The 12,972-nt window shown below is 42.7% G+C and overlaps 1 protein-coding gene across 1 annotated transcript in view; it reads left to right on the forward strand.

Annotated features, from left to right (window-relative positions):
• The window catches only part of eif3ha (eukaryotic translation initiation factor 3, subunit H, a), a 127,983-nt gene extending 118,408 nt beyond the window's left edge, over nucleotides 1-9,575 (forward strand). The window contains exons 7-8 of the mRNA XM_060900975.1: nucleotides 1,509-1,641; nucleotides 9,308-9,575. Coding sequence (XP_060756958.1) covers nucleotides 1,509-1,641; nucleotides 9,308-9,405 — 231 coding nt within the window. The 3' untranslated portion in view covers nucleotides 9,406-9,575. The remainder of the gene's footprint in view (nucleotides 1-1,508; nucleotides 1,642-9,307) is intronic.
• Nucleotides 9,576-12,972: the final 3,397 nt, after the last annotated feature.

A 12,972-nucleotide genomic window follows, 5' to 3' on the forward strand; every position in this document is an offset into this window, starting at 1 on the left:
CAACACACGCCACGTCCATCACCATTTACCAACATGCACCTTTAATCACATCCCCTAATTTGAAAGGAAATGACCAATATCCGCAGCAGCGATGTAAATCACGGACAAAATCGACTTTTCTTGCGTGACGGTTGTTTATTAGATTAAGAAAGGGCCGACTGTAATGTTTGATAAACAAAGGCGAGGAAGATTGAAATGAACTCTGACACTTTGTCAAATGGCTGTGACGTGAAGGCTGAAACTCTGGTGCTGTTGATGAATTGGGCTTCCAAAGCGCGTGCAGAGATGGACATTATAGCGTCTGGGTTTCTATCTACAGTCTGAATGTCAGATTATAAATTCTCTTCCTGTTCTGTCTTTTTTTTTTTTTTTAAGTCCCAGCTCCTTCGCTCTTTCAGCATCCCACAGATTTCTGTTTTTTTTTGTTTTTTTTAAATCCAGTGTTTTTTACTAGGAATTGATTCCCCCTGCCTCTCTGTTTTCTCTCTCTCTCTCTCTGTGTGTTCTTGTTCTCTTTTTCTTTTCTCTCTGTTTTCTGCCTCTGTTCTCTCTTGTTCTCTTTCTGTTGTCTGTTCTCTCTTCTCTCTGTATTCTCTGACACTCTGTTCTCTCTGTCTGTCTCTCTGTTCTGTTTTCTCTCTCTTCTCTCTATTCTCTTACGCTCTCTGTTGTCTCTCTCTCTCTCTCTCTCTCTCTCTCTCTCTCTGTGTTCTGTGTTCTCGCTCTGTTTTCTGTTCTTTCTGTTGTTCTCTCTGATCTCGCTCTCTCTTTTTCTGTTCTCCCTGTTCTGTTTTCTCTCTTTCTGTGTTCTCTTGCGCTCTGTCTCTCTCTCTGTTTTCTCTCTTCTGTGTTCTCGCTCGGTTTTCTCTCTCTCGCTGTTATGTCTGTTTTCTCTCTCTTCTCTATGTATTCTCTTACGCTCTCTGTTCTGTCTCTCTGTGTTCTCTCTTCTCTGTTCTGTTTCTGTTCTCTGTCTGTGTTCCCTATTCTCTGTTTTCTCTCTGTTGTTTTCTCTCTCTCTTCTCTCTGTTCTCTCTGTGTTCTCTGTTTTCTCTCTTCTGTGTTCTCTCTCTCTCTGTTTTCTCTCTTCTGTGTTCTCTCTCTTTTCTCTGTTCTCTCTCTGTTCCCTGTTCTCTTTTCTCTCTGTGTTCTGTTTTCTCTGTCTCTCTGTTCTGTTTCTGTTCTGTTTTCTCTGTTCTTTCTGTGTTCTCTTGCGCTCTGTCTCTCTCTCTCTCTCTCTCTCTCTCTCTCTCTCTCTCTCTCTGTTTTCTCTCTTCTGTTCTCTCTGTTTTCTCTCTCTCTCGCTGTTCTGTCTCTGTTTTCTCTCTTTATGTATTCTCTTACGCTCTCTGTTCGCTCTCTGTCTCTCTCTGTGTTCCCTGTTCTGTCTTCTCTCTCTCTCTCTCTCTCTCTCTCTCTCTCTCTCTCTCTCTCTGTGTGTGTGTGTTCCCTGTTCTCTCTGTTTTCTCTCTCTCTCTCTCTCTCTCTCTCTCTCTCTCTCTCTCTAGTACTTGCAGAGGCGACAGCAGGAGAACGCCCAGCGACAGAGCCGAGGAGAACCACCGCTGCCGGAGGAGGACATCAGCAAGATGTTCAAACCCCCACCACCTCCTCCACGCATGGACACGCTCCTCATCGCAGGTGCCTGAAACAGCAATCGCAGCCATTCACGACCTGTTCCACTCCCTTTAGTCTCTTCCAGTCATTGATTTCCCTAATTGCGTACAGTTGGAGAGGTGTGAGACAGGGGACGCTTAGTTTGTAAAGCAAGACTTCATGATTTATATGGAAACGTTCCCAGTGCAGGAAATTGCTCCATTGAAAACCCGTCATGATCCGTGTGGAGCTTGTTGTCCGGGTGGTTTGTAGCACCATTTAACCGTTGGAAATCTATTCAAAATCATTCTTCACTGGTTTATTACCACTGAAAAAGTGTACTGACTCGTATTTCAGCAGTCTCTCATTCTTTTTTTCTGACAGGCTGCGTTTCCATCTGAAATGAGTCACAGGGTTGATTATTTATTTATTTATTTTCCCCCCCGAACCACAGAATTGGCAAATACACGACAATCCAATGCAATAATCTTTATTAGGTTCCCAAGACGGGTCGTCGTACCTGATTTGATTTACAAGTGCTTAGAAAAATATAAATAATTCTAAATTACAAATAGTATAGAAATAAATGATTTTTGTTCTCTCCACGTTTACTGGATATGAGCAATCGTGCACTCTGATTGGCTATGCTACTACGAGGATATCAGCTCATATACCGTGAGTAGAGAAAAACAAAATGGCGGCGCGTGTTGCTGAACCAACTGAGGACGGAATAAAAACTCGACTCGAAAACACCCCCCCCCCAAAAAATAAATAAATAAATAAATAAACAAAATATGGAATAAAAGTATTTGATGGTAAGAAAGTATTTTTTTCAAGTATTATTATTATTATTATTATTATTATTATTATTATAGCATTTTTCACAAATTGCTCCTGTCATTTCGCCGGTTTGCTTACATTCTAAATGGAAATGATTTTGTTGGACATTTTGTCGCACGTTTTGTATAAAGTTTTTATTTATCGAATTTGCAAAAAAATAAAAATGCGCCGTTTCTCAAAATCCAGTCAATGTGGATAGAATAAAACAGTTATTCCACTCAATCTCGTCGTACACGGTTTATAGACAATGCAGTGCTACGCGCCTCATCCGTTATCAGCTCATGTACAACTCGATTTTGTGGAATAACTGCTAAATATTCTATGGAAATATATCAAAAGGAGTTATCTAAACCTAATAAGGGTACTATTTACAATGATATCATCAAATTTATCAGAACTAGATGTGCAGCCATGTCTCAAAATAATGCAACTTTAAGTTACGTTTAAAAATGGATTCTGATAGAGACCTGGAAATCCATACAGAAAAAAGGGTTCTGTGCCTCGGCAGTACGACACTTAAGGTAACGATGATACACGGGGCAACTTTTCGGGCAATGTTGCTGGCAACGGGCAACCAGGTGAGACACGGGGCAACTAATTAGGGCAACAGACAATTGGCAACAACCAATCAGATCAGAGCAAATCTATTGCCAGGGAGACCGACACCGCAAAGATGGACACTGAAACATTTGCAGCGGTCACTTTTGTCTCGGCTTCAGCCTTTATTTCGCTCGAGTAAGTCTCACTTCTGGAATAAAACTGAATAGATACTCTGGTCGGAAGATAATTTGCCATTATTTTAACATTTATAAGTGAAAATAACTACATTCTGTTAATAATAAACACTTTTAAAAAATACTCTTTAAAAATCCGACAAGCCTCAATCACAGATGCTATAACTAATAACTGACACAGACATCACCAAAACATCATCATTTAATTCTCATCTCAGCAAAAAAAAGGAAAAAAGGACATGGACCAGGAGATGCTGCTGACGAGGAAAAGGGCATGGCAGAGCTCCTGAAGGGTTCTTTTTTAGATCCTGAAGTTTGTACTGTTTCGCCCTCGGGTTCCACAAGTAGTCATGCTCTGGATATGAATTAGATCAGACGATAAGTTGGATAATCTGTATTAAAACTCGCAAAAAAAAAATTCATGAGCTGCCCATCACTTTTAACTTGACGCAAGAAAGCTAACGTTGTCCCTACATAGCTAGCGATAACGTTCAGCTAACTATGTTAGCAAAAATACACCGAGTTAGCTAAATCCCATTCTATCTCTATGGAGCGGTGGTTAGCTAACGGCAGTTTACATTTAGCTGGAAAGAAAAAAAAAATCGATGTCTTATTTACAACCTGAGCACATACAAAGAGATATCTGTTGGTTCAGCTTTTGATGAAGTAAATTCACCACTTTGGGTTTACACACAACAAAACAACTTAAGATACAAGTCGTCTCTCTTTTTCTTCGCTCCACTCCCGGAGACGCCGCCATCTTTGTTGAAAATTTCAGAAACTCTCAGGTAGTCATGTGATTCACTACTCGCACTCTGATTGGGTGATCTGAAGAATAAAAAGTTGTCCAGAACGGTCAAAATCGTTCAGATAGAAATGATGTTGCCCAATCTCAGTGGGAAAGTGTCGAAGCGCAATCACCCAAAAAGTTGCCTCATGTATCATCAGCCTTGGGGATATTCAAATTGTTACTCTTCCTCGCCGGGCGGCACGGTGGTGTAGTGGTTAGCGCTGTCGCCTCACAGCAAGAAGGTCCGGGTTCGAGCCCTGTGGCCGGCGAGGGCCTTTCTGTGCGGAGTTTGCATGTTCTCCCCGTGTCCGCGTGGGTTTCCTCCGGGTGCTCCGGTTTCCCCCACAGTCCAAAGACATGCAGGTTAGGTTAACTGGTGACTCTAAATTGACCGTAGGTGTGAATGTGAGTGTGAATGGTTGTCTGTGTCTATGTGTCAGCCCTGTGATGACCTGGCGACTTGTCCAGGGTGTACCCCGCCTTTCGCCCGTAGTCAGCTGGGATAGGCTCCAGCTTGCCTGCGACCCTGTAGAACAGGATAAAGCGGCTAGAGATAATGAGATGAGATGAGACTCTTCCTCGCCTCTCTCACGCTTGTAAGGTGTTTGGTCTGACCATCAGCTTGAAGAAGACGAAAGTCTTGGCTCAAAGTGCACTAGCCCCACCTAACATCACCATCGATGGGCACAGCCTAGAAGTCGTGGAGCATTTCACTTACTTGGGTCCACGATTTCCAACTCGCTCTCTGTCGACGCAGAGGTGAACAGCAGGATTGCTAAGGCAGCTGCAGTGATGGCAAGGCTAAGCCAACGAGTCTGGAACAGCTCCAGCCTCACTGTGAAAACGAAACTGCACGTCTACCAAGCCTGCGTGCTCGGCGTTCTCCTTTATAGTAGCGAGGCATGGACCACCTACGCCAGACACGAGAAAAAGCTCAACAGCTTCCATCTGAGGTGCCTCAGACGGATTCTGTACGTTAGCTGGCAAGACAAGGTACCCAACACAGAGGTCCTGGAACGTGCCAACTTAAGCAGCATGTTCACCATTCTTGGCGAGAGGCGCCTCCGCTGGCTTGGTCACGTAAAGAGAATGGACTCAGGCCGCATCCCCAAAGACCTACTGTACGGCGAGCTGGCAGAGGGGAGCCGTTTGGTCGGCCGACCTCGCCTGCGCTTCAAGGATGTCTGTAAGAGGGACATGAAGTCATGTGGTATCAACGTGAATACGTGGGAGCAGTGTTCAGAGGACCGTGCTGCTTGGCACCTTGCTGTCCGAGCAGGTGCTCAGAGGGCTGAGCACAACAGGAGCTCAAACCTGATTGAAAAACGCACCAGAAGGAAGAAGACACAAAACCAGCCTTGCCAGGCATCTCGGTACTCTTGCAGCAATTGTGGTAGAGACTGTCTTTCACGCATTGGCTCGCTTAGCCATATGCGAAGGTGCAAATAAGATGACGCTACACCATCTTCTCTCGTAGACGAATGGATGCCAACCAACTCTTCCTAGTATTATGTTGATGTATACTGGAGCGTTTCCTGAACATGCTAGTAAGATAATTAGGGGCGAGGTTATTCATGCATTTGTACGACGTGTCATATGGTTAATAAATCAGACACAGGAAAAAGCTTCAGTTCCTTGAGAGTAGGTGTTGTGATCATATTCATGCTGCCCAGATCGAAAGAATTTGGGCAGCAACATTCTGGACTGACTGTAACTTTCGAATATTTGAATTGCTGGTCCCTGAGCAGACAGTAGAACAGAAAAAAAAGCTTAATGATGATTATAAAGAGTGTGTGTCGGTCAAAAAGGTGATGGATCCTACTTATTATAATTTTATTATTATCCCCCGCTGGTCGATAGGCCCGAAAGGGGATTATGTCATGGTGAGGTAGGTCCATCCATCCATCCTGGGAAGGGTGCTCACCTTCTGACATCAACTCCTCTTACAATTTGTGGAGGAATTTCACCGAACTTGGCAAAAGGCCTTATTATATGACAGTTATACACAAGTTGAAATTTCATTTAATTTGGGCAAATTTTACCAGAGTTGTGTCCTTGATTATTAACATAATATACTAGCGCATCTCAAAAAATTAGAATACCATGAAAAAGTTCCTTTTTTCATAATTTAATTCAAAAAGGTAAACTTTCATATATTCTATATTCATTACATGTAAAGTGAAATATTTAAAGCCTTTTTTATTTTAATTTTGATGATTATGGCTTATAGCTCATGAAAATCAGAAATCCAGTATCTCAAATTATTAGAATATTCCCTAAGCTCAATCAAAAAAAGGATTTACAATACAGATATGTCCAACTTCTGAAAAGTATATTCATTTATACACTCAATACTTGGTTGGGGCTCCTTTACCATGAATTACTGTATCAATGCGGTGTGGCATGGAGGTGATCAGTCTGTGGCACTGCTGAGGTGTTATTGAAGCCCAGGTTGCTTTGATGGCGGCCTTCAGCGTATCTGTATTTTTGGGTCGGGTGTTTCTCATCTTCCTCTTGACAATACCCCATAGATTCTCTATGGGGTTCAGGTCAGGCAAGTTGGCTGGCCAATCAAACACAGTAATATCATGGTCAGCAAACCATTTGGTAGTAGTTTTGGCACTGTGGGTAGGTGCTAAGTCCTGCTGGAAAAGGAAATCAGCATCTCCAAAAAGCTCGTCAGCAGATGGAAGCATGAAGTGCTCTAAAATCTCCTGGTAGATGGCTGTGTTGACTTTGGACTTGATAAAATACAGTGGACCAACACCAGCAGATGACATGGCACCCCAAATCATCACAGACTGTGGAAACTTCACACTGGGCTTCAAACACCTTGGATTCTGTGCCTCTCCACTCTTCCTCCAGACTCTAGAACCGTGATCTCCAAATCAAATGCAAAATGTACTGTCATCTGAAAAGAGGACTTTGGACCACTATGAACAGTCCATTTCTTTCTCTCCTTAGCCCAGATAAGACACTTCTGACATTGTCTCTGGCTCAGGAGTAGCTTGATATTAGGAATGCGGAAGTTGTATCCCCTTTCTTGAAGATGTCTGTTCGTGATGGGTCTTGATACACTGACACCAGCCTCAGTCCACTCCTTGTGAAGCTCTCCCAAGTTCTTGAATCAACTTTTCTTGACAATCCTCTCAAGACTGCGGCCATCCCTGTTGCTTGTGCACCTTTTCCAGCCACCCTTTTCAGCAATGACCTTTTGTGGCTTACCCTCCTTGTGGAGGGCATCAGAGATCATCTTCTGGACAACAGTCAAGTCAGCAGTCTTCCCCATGATTGTGGTTGTGTGTACTGAACTAGACCGAGAGATACACTGTGTTCATACTGTTTTACTCAAACTCGAAATGAAATATTCTAATATTTTGAGATGGGTTTTTTTGTTTTTGTACTGTATGCCATACTGATTAAAATAGAAAAATGCTTGAAACGTTTTAGTTTGTGTAATGAGTCTATAATATATAACATTTTCACTTTCTTAAATAACTGATGGAAAATATTGAACTTTCACAATATTCTAATTTTTTGAGATGCACTAGTAGAACTGAAAGCAATTCCCGTCCGTCCCGGGAAGGGTACTCACCTTCTGAAATCTACTCCTCTCTCAATTTTTGGAGGAATTTCACAAAACTTGGCTGGATTCTTTGTTATTTGTCGGTAGTACGCATATTGTTATTTTGTTCAATTGTATAAGCAATGTGCTTGCTTTCTGAAATCAACTTCCCTCACAATTTTTATCCCTCGCTGGCCAAAAGGCCCGAGGGGGGGGGATTATGTCTTGGCGACGTCCGTCTGTCGGTCCGTCCCGGGAAGGGTACTCACCTTTTTACTAAAATTACTAAAACCCGGGACGGAGCAGGATGTCACCGGTTTTAGCAACAACTGCAGAGAGGTCACTGCCCGAGCAATGTGTCCTGTCCCGTCCTGTTCTGTCCCAAGTTTTAGCAACAACCCTCAGCTCACTCCAGGAGGACTGGTGCGACTGAACTCACTTTCCTTTTAAAATAAATAAAATAAATAATTTTTCTTGTAGTTTTCTTTAATTGTTGATACCACACCCTCTTTCAATACGGGCTTATAGCCAACGCTCCTCAACAGATCAGAGGTCTCGTACGAGTCTTGAGTAAAATGTCTTCAGAGCAGAGGAAAGACCACTTCGTAGGCGCCCAATGTGCCTGTGAACTTCTCGCAAAACGCGTCCAAATCTTTGCAGTTTGAACATTCTTGGGCCACGAAGGCAACATAAATCCACCTTCTGTTGTGTTGCTACACCCACCAGCAACACATCTACGTGGCATGGCCATAAATTAGCTCAAAATGGAGGATCGGAGTTGCGGTCAGCTCTGTGTTTTAGTATAGCGTAAATGGTCATGAGACCGATAGACTTCCTGCTGTGATGTTACGGATGTCAAGGTCATTCACTCAGACCGCTACCTATATGAATCACTTTAATTGTAAAAATTACGGTATTAGATTTATTGTTAACGCTTAAAACTATTCCTGTGCCATTCTTGAGGTCTCAAGGCATTTATAAACAAAAAGTGAGGCCATGGTTCTGCGTATGTGCTTTAACCTCCTAAGGCCCAAGCTGTTTTTTTTTTACATGCATTTTTTATTTCTCTTTGCTATTTGGGCTTATTAGAACCTGATTAGAATAAAAACTAAGCATCATCTTTTGATAAGATGTACTTTTAGAGAAAAAGTATGTCCACATATGTGGATTCTTGTTCCGAATTTCTAAAAAGTGCTGTCCACGCATGTGACCGCTAAGCCCTAGGAGGTTAAGATAGTCAGGAAATTCAGATTGTGTGAATGGTGTAATATTTATCCGAAGATCTCACAGGGATTAATGCGTTCATGTAACAAGGTGGCGTGAACAGATTTGAGGTGTTGAACGTACATTTTTCCTCAACTATCATGGACGAGTCACCGAAAAGGAGGTGAGCAATGAACACAGTAAATTTTAACTTTTAAAAAATATTTCAACTTAAAGCATAGTTAAGGCAGATCAGGACACAAAACAATGCCGCCGTCTCGAGTGCTGTAGGTTGTACAGGTTTTATTCATGTTATGAAAGTTATCTGTAAATATCTATTACATTTATTTTACAAACATGCTTTCAAATATCGGCCTCTGAGTCGCGCCTCAAATGCCAAATCACGCATCCCTGTTCCAGTCCCCACATTATTGTTTCCCAGTAAAGTTTTAGCAGAGTCATAATTTAACGCCATCTAATTACAAGTTCTCGTTGTCAAGATGATCCTGCAGATTTGCATGTGCTGTTTTGCTCATTTGCATATCATTTACATATGCATGTTTCCTTTCACCTCCCAAGGACAAATCAACAATTACTGTCAGAACGTGAAGGAGTTTACGTCTCAGAACCTCGGAAAGCTCTTCATGGCCGAGGCGCTACAGGAGCACGGCAGCTGAAGAGCAGAACGGAGGAACGACGGCTCGGTCACAAACGTGGGGACGGAGTGTACACCGCCAAACATCTTACACCAACACCGTTCGGTATCCCAAATGGAAATTCGAACGACGTCACCGTGACCTTGAAGGGAAACACTGTAATGCACTGGGAATAAAACTTGTCGGTCTCACTGTTGGGCTTCAGTGTGTGATGTTTTTGGGGGCTGTTTCAGTCTGATACACATTCTTATTGTTTATATCAAGACTGCAAGATTTTTTTTTTTTTTTAAACTCAATATGACTAGCTGGAGAAGATTCAGAACCAGATAGAACATCATTCATGTCACATGCAAGACTTTTTTTTTTTTTTTTTTAATGACGTGGAAAACATGCTACACTGAAAAGCAAAACCCTCCGTTGCTTTTGTTCTCACGTTGCTTCAAATGCAGGGGATTCAAGTGCATTTTAAAGACCTTGACATGAACTCTGGGTTGAAGTAAATCTCATTGTCCATTCTGTTACGTTTCCCTTTCATCACTCTGTTGCAGTCGTGTTCCACTGAAATGCAGTCACTGTCCCAGTAACAACCCGAAACCACACAAGAGAACACATACTTGCTCTAGGAGTCCGTGTGTTGCATCATGGAGACACGCTTGACTGGATGTTTTCTGAACTCCAGAATTATTGGCACCCTGAAATGACTAGATGAGCAAACATAAATCTATTCATAGTGAGCTTAAATATTGATGACTTGCAACCATGTGATCAAAATGTGCTACGTCATGAGCGTCCACCACGATGGTGGATATACAAAGTAATTAGGCTGGCACGCTGAAAGTGTGTCCGTAAACCACGCTGAATTTTCTCAGTTTTACCACGATTTGAACGGTCGAGCGAAGATTCGATACAAAGATAGATACGTGTGGTTTTGATCCATATTATTTAAAAAAAGTTGGGTTTTTCTGAGGATAAGACGCTTCTACCGACCATTGAGTATCCGGATACCGCATTCTATATGGTTTTGGCAGACTTCGTGCGTCGACAAATCTCAAATGAAGGCTTATAAGTCCATGGAAGCCTATAACTACTTTGTCTCTGGATGGGTAAATATCTTATTAATGAAACCAGTCAACGATGACAAAGCAGTTGTACTTGTAAGCATAAGTTCGGGCTTCTTTTGCGTTTAATTTTCTTCTACGTGTAAACAACAGACGAAGTATGAAATTTTGACAGGTCTTTAGCTTTATGGCTCACAAATCACATTTCAGTTTATTTCAGATACAATTTTGCTGGCGCGCCTAGAAGCGAAATGGTAATACACGTGTTAAAATTATAACAATGACCGAGTAAAGCGCAACAAGAGAACGCTCATTTTATAGCAAAATTCTAGCAGCACGAAATGAAATTCTTCCATATTATCGAGAAGGCTTTTGAATCTCATCTGAGATAAAATGATGACTGCAAACACGAGCTGTTTTGGTTTTCGCCTCTGTTAGATCAGCCCTGCCGATGTTGTTCAGCCGTGCTCGTCTCCTCTCCGGACTAAGCCTCAGAGTTTCCTCGCCCTCTGTCCGAATCACGGACGGAATTCTAAAAAAATCAGAACATGCCACGGTCACGAGTACTGTTGTGACCACAACCATATACAGCACAGATATGGCAGAGCTAAAAGAACGCTTAAAACAGTGGAAAAACAAAGAGAGTTGCGCACGCGTGACTGTTTTGCATGGAATGTCGCTTGACCCCGCATTTGTAGATCCACCAACATGGCCGACATCCGGGTTTCTATTTTGCTTTTGAGGTCACTTGCAAGTCAAGTGTAGGATAGTTTTCAACAAACTGCTGATTTTTGAGTATTTTGGAAGGGAAAGGGTGTGTGTGTATGTGGTGGGGGGAGGGTTTGTAGCACAATATTTCTGCAAAATCCTGATTTTATAAATATTGACGTTTCCACATTTAATATTAAGAGAAATTATCCTTCATAAAAAGATTAGCCATCTAAAGACGATTCCAATTTTCAAAAATTTCCAGACTGTGAGATTAATCTTGAATTTCGCCATGAGCAGTGATGAAGGGCCCAAGCACCTCCGGTATACCAAATCTGGCATGAGTCCAACAAACTGCCGAGGAGAACAATGTCAAAATGTAACACGTCAAAAGCAAAAATAGCTCACTTCCTGTTGAGTACGGCTAATACAATGTACGTTACAATTTTGTTTGTCTTGGGGCTCCCCACACACCGACCAAATTTGACACGGATAGGTGAAACTATATACCAGGCAAAAATCTCAATGGCATGTTGGGGCGCTATGGAGTCTCCCGGACACACCTGGGGCCAAGCCTCTATCCCTGAGTAGCAGTGACGAGGACTGATGCGTCTACCAAATTTTATGAATTTTCGTCCATGGGAACCACCTCAAAAATGGCCATGTCTTGGAAAAAAAGGAATAATAATAAGAAGAATCACGGTGGTGTAGTGGTTAGTACTGTCGCCTCACAGCAGGAAGGTTCTGAGTTCGAGCTCAGTGGCCGACAGGGGCCTTTCTGTGTGGAGTTTGCATGTTCTCCCTGTGTCTGTGTGGGTTTCTGTCAGCTCTGCGATGACTGACTTGTCCAGGGTGTACCCTGCCTCTTGCCTATGGTCAGCCAGGATGGGCTCCAGCTTGCCTGCAACCCTGAACAGGATAAGTGGTTACGGATAATGGATGGATGGATGGATGGATAAGAATCCTGAGGAAAACAATGACCTTGCACCTCAGTGCAGTGCCCTCTGGTGGACGCCGGAGGCCATGCACCTCTGGTGCTCGGGCCCTAATGATATTTTTACACATTCTGTTTTTGACGAATAATAGCAATTAAATATCTCGTCTCATCTCATTATCTGTAGCCGCTTTATCCTGTTCTACAGGGTCGCAGGCAAGCTGGAGCCTATCCCAGCTGACTACAGGCGAAAGGCGGGGTACACCCTGGACAAGTCGCCAGGTCATCACAGGGCTGACACGTAGACACAGACAACCATTCACACTCACATTCACACCTACGGTCAATTTAGAGTCACCAGTTAACCTAACCTGCATGTCTTTGGACTGTGGGGGAAACCGGAGCACCCGGAGGAAACCCACGCGGACACGGGGAGAACATGCAAACTCCACACAGAAAGGCCCTCGCCGGCCACGGGGCTCGAACCCGGACCTTCTTGCTGTGAGGCGACAGCGCTAACCACTACACCACCGTGCCACCCGCAATTAAATATATCATTCTCTAAGTTATTTAAAAAATTAAGTTATTTATATTTGCTTTCGACACATCACTATTTTGCCACATATTCTTATTCTATTATTTAAGAAAAGTCTAATTTTATAATAAAAATAATTTAAGTCGTTTCTTTCCTTATTTTGGGGGGAAAATTCATACTTTTCTATCCAAAACCTCATCCCCTTAACAGTAAATTCTACAGTAATAAAACTGCGGCAGTGAGACTGTGCTTCTTAACGAACCTGTCAGGTTTAGTTTTAATCACAAGTACATCCTCCGTCTTTGTCAAACAGCGTCACTTTTATTGCTTGTGCTGTTTTACAGCTGCGTACT

Source organism: Neoarius graeffei, chromosome 19 (assembly GCF_027579695.1).
Source record: "Neoarius graeffei isolate fNeoGra1 chromosome 19, fNeoGra1.pri, whole genome shotgun sequence".
Lineage (NCBI taxonomy): Eukaryota > Metazoa > Chordata > Actinopteri > Siluriformes > Ariidae > Neoarius > Neoarius graeffei.